This window comes from Trachurus trachurus (genome assembly GCF_905171665.1).
Source record: "Trachurus trachurus genome assembly, chromosome: 12".
In the NCBI taxonomy this organism is placed as follows: domain Eukaryota; kingdom Metazoa; phylum Chordata; class Actinopteri; order Carangiformes; family Carangidae; genus Trachurus; species Trachurus trachurus.
In genome coordinates, this window is record NC_139908.1 from 7,240,301 (window position 1) to 7,260,961 (window position 20,661).

Sequence of the window (20,661 nt, forward strand, 5' to 3'; positions counted from 1 at the left end):
TCCTCCTGCTGCTGCTGCTCTGCGCATGCGCGGTGACAGCGGAAATAAGAAGCAGCATTTTCCTCACGCAGGAGAGGGAGGGTGAGAGACTGGAGACTAGTGCTGCCTGTGTGTGGGGACTGAGCTCCAGGACAGTAAGACAAGGAAGTGCGTTTGTTTTATATTGCACGAGGAAATAAAACAAAACAAAACAAACCCGCATGAGAGAGAGAGCGCGTGCCGTGCAGGGCAGGCATGTGCGCGTTAAGAGCTGCAGCAGTGACGCGCACGCTCTGCAGGTAATAGCAGCTTGATCTGACTTGGCTTGTGTTGTTTTGTCCTAACACCTGTGTGTGTGCGTGACAGATGAGCTTCATTTGATTCAACTAATACTCTTACAGTAATTCGTAATTGCACTTTTGTTTAATGTGTGTGTGTTTTAATTTTCACGCGCACTATTAATCATAAAAAGTGCATGGGGGTGGGATATTAAAAAATGATCTGGGAGAATAGTTGAGCTGTTTGTAGGTTTTGGCTGTGACTTGTCATATCTCCCCCTGCAAATTATTCCGCGCTTCTTTTTTTTTGTTTTAATGATCTGCAGCTCTGAGTGGGGGGGTTGGGGGTTAGGGGGGGTTTCCTCTGCCAAAGCAGTGAAACTCGACCCAGAGTGGACACTAGCAAAAGGTCGCCGCCGCTTAGCATGGGCAACAATTCAGAGCATGTTTCCAAGCGTGACCTTGAAGAATTTATTGCTCTGTAGTAGTGGAGAGCCACCTGTTCTCCTCACTCATTCACCTTTTTTATAGGAAATATAATATCAATTTACCAGCTTTTGCATTAATGTATAATCTGTCCCCTTTTGTTTTTCTTGCAGGGTATCTAAACCTCTGTTGAGAATGACCATCCAGAACAGCTCTGTGGTTTCTGCCAGAGACTGCTCCCAGCAGGCAGGACATAAAAGAAAGCCTAACCCCCTGAGATGGGACCTGTCTCCAGAGGAGATCAGGGCCATGACTGACAGTGTGATTAACAGAGTAAAGAAAGTCTATGATGACATCGGGGCCTTAAACATTGAAAACGTCTCTGTCGAAAACACCCTCAAAGCTTTGGCCAACGCCAAACTGGACTATGCATGTGAGTTCTCTCTTTTTTTCAAAAGTCAAAGTCAGATGGTGTTCACTATTTTCCTTGTTGTCATCAAATCCAAGTGTTAATGGTGCTCTAAATAGTTTCTAGAGCAACGGTTGTGTGTTCATCCACAGCAAGAAGTAGTCCCCTTATTCCACTTTGAGAGGCGTTTACAGTGTCCAGCTGTACTATTAAGGCTTTTTCCAGTCGCAGCAGCATGATTGGTTCATGTTGTTTTCACCTTATTAGTCTATGTGTGTGTCATCATGGTTAAATATGGTAACACCGACTGTAGCCGGAATTACAGCAGATTTTGTCACAGCTGTCCAAGATACTCACTAAATTTTACAGGTGTTTAGTTGAGATCAAAGTTAAAGTTAGTTTTTGAGCTCATGGATCGGGATGTTTATTTTATTTTAATTTATTTGCACATTATATACAGTACATACATCAAAACAATGAAATTAAACATTGTACAGGAGAGGTGGAGGCCAGAAAAGGCTTATGAAAATACCTCCCCTATGTAAAAACAACAGTGGCCATCTTCAAAGTAAAAAAAAAAGATGATTATACCAAAATTCATGACATAAAAAATAAGAAAAAAAGCAATTTAAATAAAAAAAAAAAAAGATACAAATGGACAGATCCAATAAAGTGCTACAAGTCTTTGCTAAAGAATGATCTTTTCAGTTTTTCAGTGTAGATATTGATTTTAATGATGCAGGTAAATTGTTCCATAATGATAGTCCGTGCTTTGATTGTGGGCAATATGGAAGATTTTGATTCAATTTGATTTATTTAATTCTTGCTGGCAGTGGTGTCAAAAAGGAATTTTACATTCAAGAAAAGAAAAACACATTTGACAAAAAATATTTAAAAGATGAAAGTCTTGTATGATATAAATGGAGGACTGAGCAGAACTTAAAAAACAAACAAATGTCAACATGTTGATGGACATGGCAGCTGGTGTGATCCATCATAAGATAGTCTCTAATTAACTTTTTAGAAGAAAGATTTATGTCTTCACTAGGATCGCCACAGAGACGGTTCAGGAAATTGGAAACTGTTGAGTAACAAACTGTTGACAAGAAAAATGTATTTATTATTTATTAATTATTATTTATTAATATAATTTACTATGTTAATGCAAATCACAGCGTCCCTGCTCTGTGTTTGTTTTGTCTCCTCAGCATCGCGCCATGTTCTCGATTTCCCCCAGTACGTCTGTCCATCTAAGGAGGTTCGGTCGGCGAGCACGCAGGCCGACAAAAAGCTGTCCGAGTTCGACGTGGAGATAAGTATGAGGGAGGACGTGTTTGAGCGGATCACCACCCTGCAGGTATACGCCTCATGTCACATCCACTTGAATATGCACTTCACTCACTCACTCACAGCCTTTTAATGAGACTGCAGGACAAGTCCACACAGACAATCAATGAGGTGTTGGAGTGATACTAACGCCTTGGAAAAGATTTGGATTTGAAGCTAGTTAAACTCGGATGTGTGAAGATTTGATGCAGTTATCACAGTAGTTATGCTGATGATAGAATATTTTCACCTTTTCTGTCAGCCAGAGGGTAAAATATGATATATGTGCAACGGCCGACGTGTTTGGCCTCCTCAACTAGTTTTTATTTAGCCTGGAAAAAGAAATTTAATCTGATCTAATCAGTGGTGGCCAATGCCATATCTCTTTTGGTGCAGGGCCTGACTGACTGACTGACTGACACACAACCTAAATAGGTCAATAGTGCATTCACTAAAGGTTTGTTCATGTGATTGTGTTTTGACAGAAAAATCTGGAAGAAAAAATTTCACCTGAAGAAAAGAGATTCTTAGACAGACTTGTCACATTAGGCAAGAGGAGAGGGCTGCACCTGTCTAGAGATATACAAGAGGTAATGCAATATATGAGCCGCTTTAAAACTGCACTCGCTCAGTTTTGATCATATAGATATAGATGTATAGCACGAATAAGGACTTTGAGTAAACCTTTCTGTTTTTGTCTATGTTGCTTACTGGAATTTTCTTTTTTTTAGTTTGAACTTAATTGTCTAATGCACGACTAGATTGTTCATTCTTACAAATATTTTCTTTATATTTTGATAAAAAATTCTGCTTCTTATTTCCTGGAATTTAAACGTAATCTTCCTGACTCGATTTTCTTTTTTCTCTTCAGGAGATAAAAAGAACCTCTAAGCTCATTAGTGAGCTCTCCATCGAGTTTAACCAGAATCTGAACGAGGACAATACGTGTCTTGTCTTTTCAGAGCGTGAACTGGGTAAGATTATAAAAACAGAGCTTCATGGATCGTCTGTTGTTGTGAACGTGCTTTGACTGTTTTCCCCACTCACGGTGCTGTGCTCTGTTATTAAGGTGGACTAGCCCACAGTTATCTGAATGCACTGGAGAGGACAGCAAATGGACGGTATAAAGTGACACTTGAATATCCCCATTACTACCCCCTGATGAAGAGGTGTTACAATCCTGAGACCAGGAGGAAGATGGAAACAGCTTTTCACAGCAGGTGTAAAGAGGTAACTAGAGTCTGAGAGTCAGTCTGTGGAAACCTTCACTTTACCCACAGCAGCAGCAGCAGCAGCAGCAGCAGCAGCAGGTCCTGTCTGTCTGCTCTGTGCTACAGTTGATGCCTTTGCACCTGCAGGGCTGACTAAGTGCTTAAAATTGTAACGCTTGAGATTTTCACACAATGAAAACTCTGTTTTTTAAATATTATTTATAGTCGTCTTTTTCAACCTGGGCATGAGGAATTCAGAGTAAAATATGCATGAATCCCATAACATCATGCAGTCACACTGCAGTGGTAGCAGCCTCTGTTGTAAAAGACTTCAAACTATGAACAAAAAAGTTCACATTGCATCTATTTTGGCAGATAATTCCAGTTGAAATAGACATTTTATACATTTCACTGTCGGTAAACCAAATATTAAAATTATGATGCACCCTATTTTGGATATCACAGTTGGGCATATTTTGTATTTTATATTTTTGATTATTGGTTCAACCATAACACTGTTGCAAGTGCAAATATCTGCTGCTGCTAGTTCACACTAAAAGTGGCTTTTATATTGAAGCTGTCAAAGGACTTCAATCTTAAGTGCTATAGCTAAAATTATCAGAAATAAATGGTTTGTGGAAAGCGGCCATTGTTTACATCTGTCTTTGTTTTTCCAAGGTAAACACGGCGATCCTGGAACAGTTGGTCCATCTGAGGGCAAAGGTCGCACGCTTACTGGGTTACAGCAACCATGCGAACTACGTGCTGGAAATCAACATGGCCAAGAATGCCAGCAATGTGTCAGACTTTCTAGGTATTGCCACCTCGACATCCGAGGCGCATACGTGTTATATAGAATGAGGTCCTAAACCATCTGACAACAACGGCTCTGCAGTAGAAAAATAAACTTAAGTGGACAGACGGATGGGAGAGCAGATACCGACTCAGCTCGAAGAGAGAAACGCAACACTTGTGCCTGGCGCATGTCACGTAGTGCATGTCCCACCACATGCCTCATGCCTGTGGCGTAACATGGTAATTTATGGCATGTGAAAAGCATGCGGTACATGTGACATGGTCATACTAGAAAGTGGAAGCGGTTAAATGTGTATGTGGGGTCGGTTACTTGTTGTTATAGTGCAAAAGTGAAAGGGCCTTAAGTTCAAGCCCAGTATAGGAGGAACGTATATTATATTCCTATATAATTCCTATATATAGGAATTTAATATGCACCTAGAAATAGATAAAAAGACAAATTACATGTTGAGGATTTGAGAAAAAACATACTTGATCGTCCTGTCTTCCTGTTTTACAGATACGTTCTATGAAACTCTGAAGCCCGTTGGCATCAAGGAGAGAAAATACATCCTTGCGCTAAAAAAGCGGGAGTGCTTGATGAAGGGCTTGCAGTTTGACGGGCAGATCAACGCCTGGGACTTGCCCTACTACATGAACCAAGTGGAGCAGTGCAAGTTCGCTGTGAACAAGGACAAACTGATTGAGTATTTCCCACTTGATGTGGTCACAGAAGGACTGCTCAGTATTTACCAGGAGCTGCTGGGCCTCAGGTTCACCCAGGTCAAAGACGCTCATGTGTGGCATGAAAATGTCAAACTTTATTCGGTCCACGACACCGACACAGGAAAGGAGATCGGCCAGTTCTATCTGGACTTACACCCGAGGTAAAGACAAGAAGCCGGCCCCATGACATTGCACCATCACTCAAACCTAGGAGCTCCTGGTCTTTGTGATGGCATTCATCTTAAAGGGATAGTTCAGCATTTTTGGCAAATTGGCCCACTGCCATAATACCTATAGTTTTAGGAGTAGGTTTGTTACCTTTATTTGTCGGTGCAAGCTATTTTTAGAACGGCGGAGCAGAGCCGCGAGCTACTCAGAGCTACGCTACGGAGGCTAATGGGATTTCTTGGATTTTATATTTGATGAGTTTGATGAGGGAAACCAACAACAAATGCTTTCGTGGACAAGTTGTGACCTGCTCATTCACCACGCTATGAGATAATAATGGAACGCTACGAGGCAGAGTTGTTTTAGAGGTAAATTCATGCAAAACCGCTGATGCACATTCCCCTCTGGGCCAGTTTTTTGGCAAGCAGTCTCTGCATTTGCCTTGAAAACAACTCTGTCTCATAACGCTCTGTTATTATCTCATAGCGTGGTGAATGTGCAGGTCACAACTTGTCCACCAGAGCGTTTTGGAGTTGTTGGATTGTGTATTTGATGAGGGAAACCAAGAAATCCCATTAGCCTCCGTAGCGTAGCTCTGAGCAGCTCGCGGCTCTGCTCCACCATTCTAAAAATAGCTTGCACCGACAATTAAAGGAAACAAACCTACTCCTAAAACTATAGGGATTATGGAAAAGGGCACAATTTGCCAAAATGTTGAAATATCCCTTTAATCCTTGCTGCCTTTTTCTCCGTCAGAGAGGGAAAATACGGCCACGCTGCCTGTTTCGGGCTCGTGCCTGGCTGCAGAGGACCTGATGGAAAACGCCGGCTCCCGGTGGCAGCTATGGTGGCCAACTTCACCAAACCCAGAAAGGGCATGCCGTCGCTCCTCCAGCACCATGAAGTGGAGACTTATTTCCACGAGTTTGGTCACGTGATGCACGAGCTCTGCTCGAAGGTCGGCCACTGTGTATATGATGTCTTATTATAGTTACATGATGCATTCTGGCTAGAATGAGAGAGTCTGAACTCCTTCCTGCCTGTGTGTGTGTGTGTGTGTGTCAGACCGTTTTCTCAGAGTTCAGTGGGACCCTGGTGGAGACGGACTTCGTGGAGGTGCCCTCGCAGATGCTTGAGAACTGGGTCTGGGAGAAGGAGCCTCTGAGAAGAATGTCTGGCCACTACAAAGACGGCAGCCCGATCCCCGACGACCTGCTGAACAAACTGATCGCCTCCAGAGTCGCCAACACAGGTCAAACTCCATCAAACATCTTTGCACAGATTAAGTCTTTGTTGACGTATCAGCACGCCAACGCCAACACATAACACGCTCACAGTGACGGTGTTTATTCCCCCTCAGGTCTGATGAACCTGCGGCAGGTGGTGCTCAGTAAACTGGACCAGACGCTACACACCAGCTCTGATGCAGACACAGCTGAGGTGTATGCAGAGCACAGTCAGGACATCCTGGGTGTTCCTGCAACACCAGGTCAGGACATTAGCATATACTTGGAGAAATACAGCATATGCATGAGGATGTTTCATTCCCTGTATAAAACACAGACACTTTGTCTTTGGAATATACATTAATATATAATGATATGATATGATGACAAAGTTGTGATCTCTGCAGGCACCAATATGACAGCAAGCTTCAGCCACCTGGCTGGAGGATATGATGGTCAGTATTACAGCTATCTGTGGAGCGAAGTCTACTCCATGGACATATTTTTCAGTCGTTTTAAAAAGGAAGGCATTATGAATCCAAAGGTTGGTGAATTAATTACCTTTTTTTATACATTTTATTGTAATTATTCAACTCCTTTTTGTGGAAAATGTCCTTATCAGTTGATCTGTGCCTTCACGCAGGTTGGAAGAGAGTACAGAAGCGTGATTCTGGAGGCTGGCGGCTCTGAGGATGGGATAGACATGCTGGAAACCTTCCTCGGACGAGCACCGTGCCAAGACGCTTTCTTTCAATGCAAGGGACTTATTAAATCACAGGAAATAACAAACAGTGTAATTCAATAACAGCCTGCAAGAGTCATTTTGTCAAAGCTGCTGGATGCAGATCCATGTCTGTGGGAAAATGGCTTTACTTTAAGTACATTATAGGGTGCTTAAAGTACTAGCACTAGTGTTTAGGGTTTTGTACTGGACTCACAGCTTCTTGATAAGAGGGATGTGCTGCTTTTCCTAATTGTTTAGTAAATGTAAACTAACTATATGACTGTTACAAACGGTTACAACCAAGACATTTATATATGTAATCTTGGACTCTTGAAAGTTGTGACAGCCTTTTCTAGTAGTTTTTGAAACTGTAAATTACAAATTTAAAAATATCTGTTAATTCCAGCTTTAGTTCTTTGTTGCAACCGCTAAGATTAATGTAGACATGTCCAAGTCCATATTTACAAGTAACATCTGTTAGTCAAGGCTGGAAAAAAGGTTAAAAATGGTGAAATATAAATATATAAATGATATGATGCTTTTAAACTGTGTTCAGACAAGCTGAATGCCTGCATGACTTGGAAAAATCACAAAATGCATGAGGCTCGTGTAATAAAATACCTCTGAGATATCTCCAAATCTCTCCTCTGAGAGAAAAAAAGTATTAGGAAAATGTGTTTATTACCATATTTTGCAAGAAGGGGGTTTTCCAAATGTTGAGGAGGACTTCCATATTTCCAATTCCCCTCTCCTGCAGGTTAAAAAAAAAGAGAGTTAAACTTACACCAGAGGGCGCTGCAGGATCACAAAGACCGGTTTATGACTTAGACATGTTTTTAAAAAAATGTATTTAATCATTGATTTAACTATTTTTTTCTTTATGTGAATACAATAAAACCACATTTCTTGTACTTTTACTGCAATAAATAGTCTGATTGTTGTAAACTGTGGTGCTATTTGTATGGGAATGTGTACATGGGGTTTTAATAAAAATGTCTTATTTTTGTCTGCTCCATAAAAATCTAACCTGGATCTAATCGATAGATAGAAGAAGGGGGAAAAAACACCCAGCCAGCCGAGGGGCGCAGAGAGAGGGGGAGATACGGCGGATTGAGTGAAAGTGTCTGGGTGAGATAGTGCGAGCGAGCATCATCGCTGGGGAGACTCTCTGTAGTGGTGGTGGTGGTGGAGCTGGAAAGGCGACTTGTTCTGTTGGACAGGACAGCCTACTACTATCCCTCTCTCTACATGCAGGCGCAGCAGCAGCAGAGGTCGCAGCGAAGAAACACAAACCCACCGCACCGCAGCGCACCGCACACCGACCGACCGCTCCGCTCCTGGTTGGTAGCAGCCTGAATGTAGCTTCACTCGACTCGACTCTCGGGGGCCAAAAGAAAAGCTGCAGCAGTGTTTTTTTTATATGTATAAATCGCAAATGATCAAGCGAGAGGAGGAAATTATGAGTGAAAACATCTGGGTGCGGCACACTTTGAAGGAAAAGGCTTCGCTCTGTCGGAGGTGGTACGCATTTTTGCCTTTTGTATTTCCTTGCTGAATGTCGTGTGGACATTTTGGATTTTTTTTCTTTTATTGCTCCGTCTCATTTTTTTTTCTTCATTTTTTTTTTTTAATTTTAGTCTCAACCAAGTAAGGACCTTTTATTTTTGGTTTTGTCGTTTTTAGCTCTTTGCCTTCGCTTCTTTCTACTTGTTTTGTTTGAGCAAAGTGTGTGAAAACAACGCTAGCAAGAAAAAAAAAAGAAAAACACACACACTGAACTGCCGTTAAGAAAATCAGCAAAGCTAGCTAATGCTAATGCCCACTCGGTGGGATACACTTTGACAGCAACACCTCAACCACAACCTGGACATCACCACTGACTCTACTTTAACTTAGGTAAGTTTTCTTTGTGCAAGTTTCTTTTTTTAAAACTCCTGTTGTCTGTGTGCACCCCCCCCCCTTCTCCTCCTCCTCCCCCCCTCCGTACAACATGCTAACATGCTAACAGCGCTGCTAGCGTCGAGCTAAAGCTAGACCGTTTGAGGTCCCATTCAGATGCTGTTGATGTCTTCATGAGTCTTTTAATTGATAAATCCCGCAGTTTTATCAGTGAAATCATAAGTTTCCATTCACACATGGAAGTTGTCAGGTTAATAATGGTGCTTGCTTCGTGTGTGGGTGAACACAATAGTTGTTTTTTTTGACGGCAGCTGTCTGTCCTGTGTTTTCGGTTTACACATCAACAGCTGTAACACATCCACACATCATAATCGCAGGTTGGCATTTACACGTACAGGTGTGATTTAAATAATCTGGGTTTATTCTTCGAGCATTTTACGGTGTGATTTAGTTAAACAGCTGCAGTGCAGCAGCAGCAGCGGTGGTGGCATCTTTTGTTGCGGAGCCGCCGGAGCACCTTCAGCGCCGCGACCGACGGGACTGTCGGTCGGTCGGTCGGTCGGCGGAGGGATTAGCGCGGTGTGCACTCAACATATCGGCGTTTTCATTTTCTCACCACTTCGCTAATCAGATTACTATATCCCACTTAGCTCCCAATGTAATTTAATCCTGTTAAGAACAGAGAGAGAGAGTGTGAGGGTGGATAGATGTGGAGCTAATCTCTAGGTTTGATTTTTAGGATTTTTTTTTTCTCACGAAAACAGGTCCATCCATGCCTTGGCCATGACACTGCTATGTGTGTGTGTGTTTTTATTATGTGAAGTGTCTGTTGTGAGGCACCTCTCTGTGGGAAAATGCTGCCAGGAGAAGCGGCCCACAGAGATCTCAGGAAACCGTGACGTAAACGGTGTTCAGGTGAAAACAAAAGCATTTTTTTTTTAGAGCTACCTGGATTACATCCGTGAATGCTTTGTGGCTTTAACACGTCAATGACAGCCTGACATTTATGCTCAGATCTTATCTGTCCCACCTGAATAGCTGTTCATCTATAATAACCCGACCTCATTCAAACTGTAAACTGAGTTCTAGACACATTTATGCATGCGTGTAGATTACCTGACATTGAAATATGATATAAACTTGACCTATTTGAACCAACCCTGTCAGGATGCAGGCCTCTATGTTGCCAAAGACAGAATACATTATCCCATGATTGACACAAGCACTGCAGGTAGTTATACAGTAGCTAGGTGAATGTCCTCCAGTCTGCTTGTTGAAATGCAGACAAGGCTTCTGCTGCTGCTGCCCCTGTTATAACTCAAACCTTGAGTTTGATGATGGCTGGCATTGTCGTGTAATAAACAAACAAAATATGCAATATCTGGTTAGCCTTCCAAGGCTGCATGTGCTGTAAGAAGAATAATAATGTAAACAGAGACAAGGACCTATCAGCTGCTGCTTGTCTCTGTTGCAGGGGCCATAATCTAAAAGCTGGTTGCCAGCTGTTTGTTGATCATTAGCCAGGTATTCATGATAATGCTCACTAGGGGTATGCATAATCGCAAAACATCATAGTGTCTCTGCAGTTCCGGTAATTTCTTTATACTTTAATATGCATAGACTTGTGTTATTCTTGTGCCTTCATTTCCACCTTGCAGTTTCTATTTCTTCTTCTTCTTCTTTCTATAATCTGCATAATATTACTATGTAAGATTAATCTTCAGTAATCATAGAAACATGCACAGCCTTACTACACTGTTATGTTTTGACTGTGCTGTTGAAATTCCGTGCCGGTGACCATTTGATTTAATTTATCAAGATCCACGTACGATCATTTACAACAGACCGTATCTCGAATCAAAGATAAGGTTCGTTCTAACAAAGGCCCTCCACTGTGCTGTTCTTTTCTCACATTGGTACTAAAGTAGCACAGATACAGTGCTCCAGCAGTTTGTTGTGCCACTTGGAGACAGAGGGGGAAAAAAGCAAAGACATGACAATAGCCTTTGAGTACCGCAGCAAAGCAATGTTTCCTTATCTTCGTTTTACAACAGAAAAATGTTACTCTGGCAGCTTAATGGTTAACTCTAAGTCCATAATACTCCCATTGTGATTTTTTTCTCCCTCATATCTTTATATCATACTCTGGGTTTGGACAAATACAACTCCTGAAGGATTAGGCCCAGGTCACACAGGTTAAAACCAGTTTTTCTTTTCTTTTTAACAGCCTCAAACGGTTTGGTTCAGCAAACTAAACTCGTCCTGGTTTTCATTGGTGGTAACACATCCAACAACCCAATTAAATGACACCTTTACTTGTTGAGAGTGATGTAATTCCTGTTGAGACAGGTCACACCGAGTGAACATCCTGAACTGTAAATCTAGTCGAGCACATAGAGGAGTGTCACAAGGGTGGGATGTCTCATTTTTTATAGCTTGGCCCAGAGTTTGTGTTGAACTATTGCCCAACAGGCTTCTTCTATGAGCAGGGATACTGTCAGTCGCTGTATGTCGCTGCAGCTGTAGGTGTATTTGCATAATGACATGGACAAAAGTTTGTTTTCTTAACCTTTTAATATTCCAACTTGTTGTGAAACCACACATCATTAAATTTAGCCTGGAGCAGTTTCATGTGCTTTGTGTTGAATTGGAAAGAGAAACATGACAAAGCAACATGTCAACAATGGATGAGCATATGATTAATGACTAAATATTCATGTGATGTGGTTGACAAATTGTAGCTGATGATGTTTTGCCATAAAGAGCAAACTTGTGAGGGAAATATAACCATATTTCTGTCCATATTTCCTATGTCATGTTTTTAACCTAAGCAAAATTGAATATAGTTGAAACTACCATTCTGTTGCCTCATTTAAATTTATGACTTTAAAAAAATGCTGAGTAACATTTGGCAAGTTGTTTCAGTTGTCATGTAAACAGTCATGACTCTTCCCTCTTGCAGCAGGTGCAGGCAGAGCAAGGTGTTACCTGTTTTACATTCAGTACGTTTACATGCACAACTTAATTGAGCTATGCTCAAGATTCGATTTTGGCGTCTAATCGGACTTCTGTCCTTGTCCCAGTTTACATGCAACAGAGAAAATCGAATAACTGACAGTGTCCTCCTCCTCAGGCGGCGATATGCGTCGTTTCAGCGGGTTAATACGGCCCCCTGTCCTGTTGACTTTTCTGTCGCTGAGTAAATAACTGAATATAAACTTAATAAGCTTAATAAAGCTTAATAAATTCTCAACTACAGTCCCCAACCAGACCCGCCGGTTTGGGCCGGGTTCGGGCTGAGAATAGGATACAAATGACGGTCCACGGGCTTCCTTTCTCTAACCCTTTTTTAAAAAATAAAACACTGATATGATATTAACATGCATGTAAACGGACTAACACATTTACATGCACTTCTGTTGTCCAGTTATAGTCGGATTAAGACAGTAATTTGTTTTTTTCAAGCATCATGTAAAAACGTACTGATTGTCTCTCAGTTAAAGGGACAACGAGGAGTTTCTGTTTGGTTATAAAAAAGTCTCACGTTAATGTGGATGAATCTACGCTACCCACACTTGTTAATGGCTCCATTTTCGCTAAATATATCGTTTTGTCTCTATCATTATTTTGTTATTTTAATTAGTGGCGGAAACGCTGGGCAAGCCGACCAGCGTTTCCTTACTTTCGGTTTCGTGGACGCTGCCCGGCGGGTCATGAGAATAACGCCGCCGAATCGCCGTTTATGGTCGGAACTACGACGGTATCTGATCGTCTTCGAACCTCCGACTTTCATTGTTGATGAATGAAAACATTCTTGGCAAGACGTCCGTCTTGCGCCGGTCCAAGAATTTCACCGTGCGCGCGGAGGCTCATGGTAAATGTAGCATGAGAACACTTCGCTTTCCAAAACTCCTCGTTTTCCCTTTAATGGATTCACAGAGCTTTCTATGCTAATAACCCCAGTAGACTGAAACAATTGGTCTGTTAATCAATTTGTTCTTTGTATTTTACCTGTCTGCTGTTAAATTGGAACATATTATCTTTCAGTTCGTGACTGCTGCACTGTTGAAATGGAAACAGTCAGTAGGTTTAATATAGTTGTAACTGCAGTTCTAGACCTTTCAGAGTAGATTTTCTTCAAATTAGAATTTGTGGACTTATGGGATATATTCATCAATTAATACTGAACTCTGTCCATGCATTTTCAACCATAACCATAAATAAATTCTGAACTGAACATGTGAGCAACCGAACCACAGAAATATAAACCTTGATGTCTTTTTAAAGTAGGATTTATTTTAATATATCTTATTAGGTGAAATTGCTAAAGATCATTCAGAGCGCCCTGTCTCTGTTGTGGTGAATGTATTGGCATTTTTCTCATGTGTGCATGCATTGTTTTGCTTTAGAAGTCACTGAGTGGAAGACAGACCCCACCCCCCACCATATCTGGTGTATGTCACATCTATTCCAGTTTGGCTACAACAGAGAGAGAGAGAGAGAGAGAGGGAGAGAGAGGGTAAACATGGAGTTGACATTTCCAGCCAACTTCTGCTACAGCGCGTCTGCTCTAGTTACAGTTTCACTGCATAAACTAGTGCGACTTCTTTGCTCAAGCTATTAGTAAAAAATTGTGCATGTGCTCCGACTAGTTCTGGGTAGAAGGCTGTTTGTCTGTCTGTCTGTCTGTCCGTCCGTGTGAAGTGTTTCGTCTCCGAGCCTTTGAGCCTTCCCACGGCTTTTCAATGCGCCCTCTCTGTCCCCATCATCTGCCTCTATAGAGATTCAAAGTATTTGGCAGCCGAGGAGCGTTTGTCCGGTTCCTTGATTCAGCTGAAGCCATGCAGCAGCAGCAGCAGCAGCAGCAGCAGCAGCAGAGGGCAAAACAATGGATGATTTGATTTCAGGCAGTGACAGCAGATTTGATGTTGCGAGCTCACGCGGTCATATGACCAAGCAACGTCATGGGATGAGTCAGCCACCTGAGGAATCGCATCTATAATGTGAAGAAGTGGGACAATTGTGATAGTGGGTGCAAAGATTTTATGAATGTCCATGTGCCCTCCTGAGGATTGCAAATGTCAAAAATGTGAGTTTTCCGTGTCACGATTGTGGCGCATGCTTCATAAGTTTAGATCGCCATGGTAACCGAAGCAGCAAAGGCTAAGAGGATCTGGAGCAGGGCTATATTCAGACATGGGATGTCCCGTGCTGATATTTATAATTTATGGCAATGTTTCAGTCCCACTGACTTACTCAGGCAGCATGAAAAGCCGTGACACACTTCTCTGAACTTCATGTGACTGCTTTTCAAGACGCACATTTCGTATGACTCTTCTTGTAAGACGTCATTTCTGTTGTTAATAATTAAGAAAACTAATTTCCATTCGCACACTCTAAATGGTTTTAAGTTAATTTTTGTCACGCCACCCTTGCAGCAGGTGGTTTGGATGTGTCGGAGCAATATTTGAAGAACCACTTTGTCATAACGGTAAATCATTTAGAAAGAAAACCAGCATTTTTATAGATTTTTATTTCCTCCTGGTTGTGTTGCCCACTGGCTATTAAAGCTGGCTTTACAAACAGCTGTCAATATACATTTATGACCCTTAGATATTAATATTGATTGAATACCCCATTGGGTACGATAAAGGCTTTTCATACAGTCCATCCAGCTTTGTGTGTCTGTTTTTTAGCGCATTATTTTTTCAGAAAACGGAAATATGCATAACAATCAGCATGCTGGTCTATCAGTTTTAAGATATACATCTGTGTATTCAGATTCTCCCTAATGATTTCTATGCTTGTATGACCCAGTTTAAACAACATCTGTCTCTGGCTGCCTTCAGTCTTGCCGTCAATCGGCGGATACAGACGTGAAGCCAAATCCATCTTTAGTTTGGTGTCTAAACGAGGAGCCGCGAGAAAAAAAAGAAATGAAATAAGTTCCTGGCATGAAAGCATGGCATTTCTGCAGAGGACCTTGTGTAATGGAATAATTGGGAAAGGGTTTAGCTTTGTTTATGGAAATGGAAAAAGAGGAAAGAAAACAGTTCTTAGAAGTAAAGAAGTGATCTTGTAATATTGCTCACAGATAAGACGTCTTCATGCGGCACAGTCTAACTGATTTTATGTGCAGGAGGCCCGGCTATGCATTATCCTCAGGCTGTCCACATACGATAAGAGTCTGAGCACTGGGATGGGCCAAGAATCTAAACCATACTGCAGCATAATGAAGCATTTTCTATAACCATTTAATATAGTCTATATGATACTCAAAATGGACTAGTGATGGACTTGGATAGTGACATAGTGGTAGATAGAAATATAGCTGCTGTTTTCAGGTAAAATTTACCTTTGAATTTTGACTTTTACAGCCTAGATGCATAGATCTGCATTCTGAAGCTGGTACTGTTTGTCTGTGTTTCACAGCTGGATCGGAAAAGCCAGGGTTAACGAAAAGCGTTGATAACCAGTGTCATGAGACAAGCTACCCAGGACTGATTTTTCCCGGCTGGCTGTCTGTCTGTCTGTCTGTCTGTCTGTCGTGAGGAGATGCAGCAACGTCCTCCTGTGAACAGCCTCAGATCCTGTCCAGGCCTTTAAACCCTGTCTTCATATAAACCTGGGTTTTGTGACTGTTACATTTCAAAAAGGGTTTCAGCTCAAGTCTGGTTTCAGTATGCAGCTCACACATACATCTCATGTGACTACTTGTGATCAGATATTTTTTTCCCCCCTCTGCTTATAATGCAAATTACTGCACATCTCACCGGCTCCTGTGAGCACAGCCGGTCCTCAAAGACAAAACAGTTCATCTGTTTTTGGCTCTCAGACTCCAATTCGCTTGCAGAAATGATTAATCTTGTTTCTACCCTGTGCTACTGTTGTTGGGAGGTGGTTGTTTCACATATTCAGTGGCTCCACTGGTACAAAAGGAAAATGTAAATCCTCTCTGACTTACTTCAGAGTGATACGGTCCACAGTGCAGTAAATGATGCATGTCTATAGACACATGCTCTGCTGACTTCCTCCGATCGTTGCTTTTAATAACTGCGCCCACGTTGTGTTTTTGATGGAGTCAGTCGGTTTGTAAAGGGATCACCCGGTGAGAGCAGCTCCCTTTGAACTAAGGCCGCCGGTTTGGATTAAAATGAAATCAAATCTGGGTTTGTGTACACGGGCAAAGTGGTGGGTTCGGAACCACAGAGATGTTTGGCTTTTCTGTCGCTGCACTACTAAACCGCCTGTAAGTTTTGGGTCCAGCAGCTCTCTGTTTACCACTTGACGTCACCATGGCTGCTCCCCACCTTGATCCGCGAGCATCTCCTCTCTCTGTTGTCATCAAACGAACGCATCTCCGACTGTGTGTTCACTCTCGGTGGTGCGTTTGACAGCAGCCTGAGAACGGGCCAAATTTGATTTAGTTTTCAGTGTTGACTTCTGAAGAGTCTATTAGCAGAGGAACAGGCCGGGTAGGACGAGAGGAGGGGGGGCAGAGAAACCGGTATTACTCATACTCAATTAGCGCAGTAATGAAAAATAATGTCATTATTACCATAGCAAACACAACAGATAAACAGCTGTGTTACTTGGCTTCATCGGTGTGACTGAAATAAGCCCTGCCCTTTCTGAACTTAATGAGGACGCGCTGTTACATTTCTATCATACAAGTGGGTAATCTTACATCTAATGTCTTTATGGGGGAATCCAGAACATACATATGTATGAGGAAGTCTTTACGGTGCCTTTTTTTCAGAGCTTGGAGCACCACTAATCCCCTTTTTAAACCTTTTTATCTGTATCAAAATTAGCAAGTCAGGAATAGAGTATCGAGAGATTTGTTTAAGGAAGCGGCGATGTTCATGTAAATCGTCTTGTGCACAGGACAAAGTGCTTCCTCATTATCGAAGGAGCTCATGTAAATACACTGCACAGGTGATTTCCTTCAGCCGGCTACTTTTGGTTTCGTGTTGACTGGGGGAGCGTCTGCAAAGGAGAAGAAGAAGCGCTGGCTGTCGCTCCCCTTCCCCCACCGCTAACACGAACCACCATCACCCCAGTTGGAAAATTGACGCTTCTCCTGCTTTTATTCCAGCGTGTGACGGGAGAGGGAACTTTTGTTTGGCAAATTCAGGATCCCAAATAGATGTGATGAGGATAAAGGCACCCGGGAGGAAGTGGAGCAGAAACTAATGAGTGTCAGTGCAGTCCAGTGTGATTGCAGCTGATTGGGAGACTGTATGAATAAGTCAAAATTTTCTCTTTTCTTTCCCCCCTCTTGTCCTTCGCTTCTTCTCTTTCTCTCTCTCTCTCACTCTCTTTCTTTCGTGCTCTGTAGCTCCATTGTGCTCAACGAGGTTAGCGGAGGGATGATGCTATCTTTTAGCAGCCTCGGTTTGTCTCAGATCAGCTGGCAGGGCTAATCTCTTTCCAGACATGCACGGACAATACTGTTGTGTTGTGCTCTGACCTGAGAGGTCAGATCGTGTCACATTTTAAGGCTGAGTCTTGTTCAGGTTTCTTGGTTTTAGACAAACTGGACTTACGTTGCTCTAATCGCTTTAATAGCAGCACGGTCTCCCGATCTCTCTGGGATTCTTGTTCAAATTGTTAATTTAGCACATGTTATCAGTTTGTGAAGGACATAAGTGGGAAGCTAACTGAGCGTTGGACATGGTGGAAATGTGTTGCTATCTATCTGTGTGTCCTGAGGCTGCACTAACGCAGCATGAAGGAGGAGCTCTTCTATTTCGGTATATTCTCAACTTAATAAATTCCACCTTCATTCAGCTCTTTGTAGTTCAGTGAGGAAAACTGCTGACAAAACAGGTTTTTTTTTAAATATCCAACATAGTGAACAGTAGCTCTGCACGGCCCCTAACGAGCATAACTTAGCATGATGATAGAGGAAGACGTTTTTTTGACCTGAAATTGACTGCACTTGAACATGCCCATTTCCAATGGAACGTGGGCCTTATACAGGATAATCTAATCTCATTACTCTGTTTAGATCTTGGCAGGAAGCTATCAGAGGAATTTATACTTTTTCAAATTGGGTTGGAGCAGTCGGAGAAAGTTGGTGTTCTTTACTTATACTTATGTTCTCTTTTATCTCTGTCCCTTTATTAGATAAGCAAATTGTTGCTGTCGGATCTGTCGTCTGCCATCCACTGGGATCCAGGTGCTTGAGTCCTAAATGACAAGGTATGTAAGGCACCACGTTAATTTCACCCAACGTCCCCACTGCCAGAAATCGGTTCTTTATTTACTGCTGCTGTGACTCGACTCTGCAGGTTGCACAGCCATTGATTTGTGATTTTATTTTGCGGTAATGAACAGCCTGTCAAGTGACACTCAGCAGCAGGACTGAATTTATCGTTGGTCTTGGTTTGCTTTGGACTCAGATGTAAAAGTGCAAGCAAACACATCCTGTATGAGCAGTCCTGCCCTTGTGGAAGTGATGTATTTGTGTCAAACATTAGCCCAGCTCCAAACAAGAACAAGAAACAACAAGAGTGCCCCACCCTGTTCTCCTGGAGGCCAAGAGACATGATACACCTGCCAAACTAGCTCTGTGCGTAGTCAGCATCCTATTTCATCTTTTAAAAAAAAGAAAAGAAAAAAAAGGGGGTCAGGAAATAGCCTCCCATCTGATAGAGCTCAACCCACTTTTCAAAATACGGCATGACCACAGTTCACAGTGGGATTCAGGCCTCTGACATTTCTGACGGTAATCCAATGAGGCAGCTGCGATACTGGAGGCAGCAAAGGTCAACATATGTACCTAACGTAATGTGAAATTAGCAGCATGGTAATTAAAACTGACTTTGAGGTGGTGCCGTTACTTAGGAGGAGTTTTCTTCTCTGCAGCTGCTTCACACTTTAAAACCCGGGCCGCCCACTGAAGGGAATTAATAAATTGTTGCATTGTTGCATTGTGACACCGGTCCACAAGACGCAGCGACAGGCTGTCAACAACCGCGAGGCTGTTGATCATGATCGCGGGGAGGCAGCGTTTGTTCTTGCAAATAGGTGGTTAAAAAAACATCCACGGCTCACAAACTTGCCCCCCAGGCCCCAATTTTAGGTGAAAAAGGACAAACTTGCCAGGAAGTGCCTTCAGGCTGCTGAGTGCTCCGTCATGTGTCCACGCCGAGGGAGAGGAAAGGAAACACAAAACTTAATTTGTGACCCTCCGGGGCCGCAGAGCTCCCGCTGATGATTATATTCTCTGTCAATGTTAATGGACACCCGGCGAAGACTTCTTGAATATTTAATTTGACCATTTTTGACCCGTGTGTTGGGAAACAGTGACAATTAAATGGCGCATTTCCAGACTAGTCTAGACATTATCCTTTATACCGTAAAGTCAGTTTGTTTAGAGGACAGACGCTGCGGATGCAATGTCTTGTGACCTGAACGGTGACAGACAAACAAAAGTGAATGACAGAATAAAGCACGTCGTGTTAACCCACTGCAGTGCTGCATGAGGCTGCATTGTTTCTGGGCTCTGCTGACAGGAACAGGTTTCCCTTTCAAAGCGTGAAGGATTTAGCTCTGTGTCAAGTGCAGTGCGTCCACATGTACTGGTTTGACTACTGTGCATTCTCCTGTAGCTCATTGCCACCGGCTGTTACATTGTCGATCTACATTTGACACTTGGATCTGAACCAAGATCAACAAACTGGTTTTTTCTTTGTCCACAACTGGGATTTCTTTTTCTTTTTTCTTTCCATATAAATCAACACCAAATTACATGAGGCAGAAAATCGTTGCCGCACTGTTACATGATGATTACAGGGCTACAGTATGTGAGCACGCGTTCAGCGCTGTGATCAATACAAAATGTCACTTTAACAGCGGTTACAGACTACAATTCATTCACATAAGCATGCCGGGGGATTTGCCGCCAACAATTGCCGTCATTGTACACGAGTCATATGACAAGACATGTTTCATTCTTGGTGGATGACGGTAACCTTTTTTATAAAATATTTGCAAACACACCTTCAGCCTTTACAATTGAGGACAATTCTCGTGACCTTTCAGCATTGGCAACTGTTTGTCTGTCACTTTCTTCAGAGTTGAGATCTCTCCTTTTCTTCGTATGATTCATTATTATTTAATTTGCAGGCATAGATTTAAAGAGACCCCGAGGAGTTTGCTTTTGGTTATAAAAGATTCTCATATTAGTGTGGATGAATCTTCGTTACCCACACTTGTTAATGAGTCCATTTTCGATAAATATATCATTTTGTCTTTATGGTTATTTTGATTATTATTTAGTGGTCGACTCGCCCAGCATTTCCTGGTTTCCTGATCGCTAGTTGGCATCGTTTATGGTTGGAACTATGACGGTGTCTAATCGCCTTTGAACCTCCGACTTTCGTTAATTAATTAATGAAAACATTCTTGGCAAATGCTTTCGCTTTCGTCCGTCTTGTGCCGGTCCAAGAATTTCACCGTGCGCGCGGAGGCTCATGGGAAATGT

General features: G+C 42.3%; 2 protein-coding genes across 10 annotated transcripts in view; both read left to right on the forward strand.

Moving 5' to 3' along the window:
• The first annotated feature begins 39 nt into the window (after positions 1-39).
• On the forward strand, positions 40-8,159 carry nln (neurolysin (metallopeptidase M3 family)). 4 transcript variants are annotated; one of them, XM_083983115.1, is made up of 13 exons: positions 40-81; positions 857-1,116; positions 2,301-2,449; positions 2,904-3,008; positions 3,290-3,392; positions 3,488-3,648; positions 4,308-4,443; positions 4,945-5,311; positions 6,075-6,276; positions 6,384-6,570; positions 6,679-6,807; positions 6,952-7,088; positions 7,188-8,159. In XM_083983115.1, the coding sequence occupies exons 2-13, from the start codon at positions 879-881 to the stop codon at positions 7,347-7,349; spliced, it is 2,076 nt and encodes a 691-aa protein (XP_083839241.1). In that variant the 5' UTR covers positions 40-81; positions 857-878; the 3' UTR covers positions 7,350-8,159. The 4 variants fall into 4 exon arrangements, with proteins under 4 accessions (XP_083839241.1, XP_083839239.1, XP_083839240.1 ...); XM_083983113.1 differs by having other exon boundaries at positions 68-147; XM_083983114.1 differs by lacking the exon at positions 40-81 and adding an exon at positions 108-134.
• A 268-nt stretch (positions 8,160-8,427) lies between these two features.
• Positions 8,428-20,661, forward strand: part of erbin (erbb2 interacting protein) — a 55,630-nt gene continuing 43,396 nt past the window's right edge. For all 6 annotated transcript variants that reach the window (XR_014595786.1, XR_014595787.1, XR_014595788.1 and 3 more), the window contains exons 1-2: positions 8,428-9,164; positions 18,300-18,374. The gene's annotated coding sequence lies outside the window, so the exon portion shown is untranslated. The remainder of the gene's footprint in view (positions 9,165-18,299; positions 18,375-20,661) is intronic.

What these genes read in the sequence shown, in the direction of transcription:
- nln (XM_083983112.1), top strand. Translation starts at nt 235, where the DNA reads ATGTGCGCGTTAAGAGCTGCAGCAGTGACGCGCACGCTCTGCAG. An exon ending in GTGACGCGCACGCTCTGCAG is followed by an intron (nt 279 to 856) that starts GTAATAGCAGCT and finishes TTTTTCTTGCAG; the next exon opens with GGTATCTAAACCTCTGTTGA. An exon ending in GGGTGTTCCTGCAACACCAG is followed by an intron (nt 6,808 to 6,951) that starts GTCAGGACATTA and finishes TGATCTCTGCAG; the next exon opens with GCACCAATATGACAGCAAGC.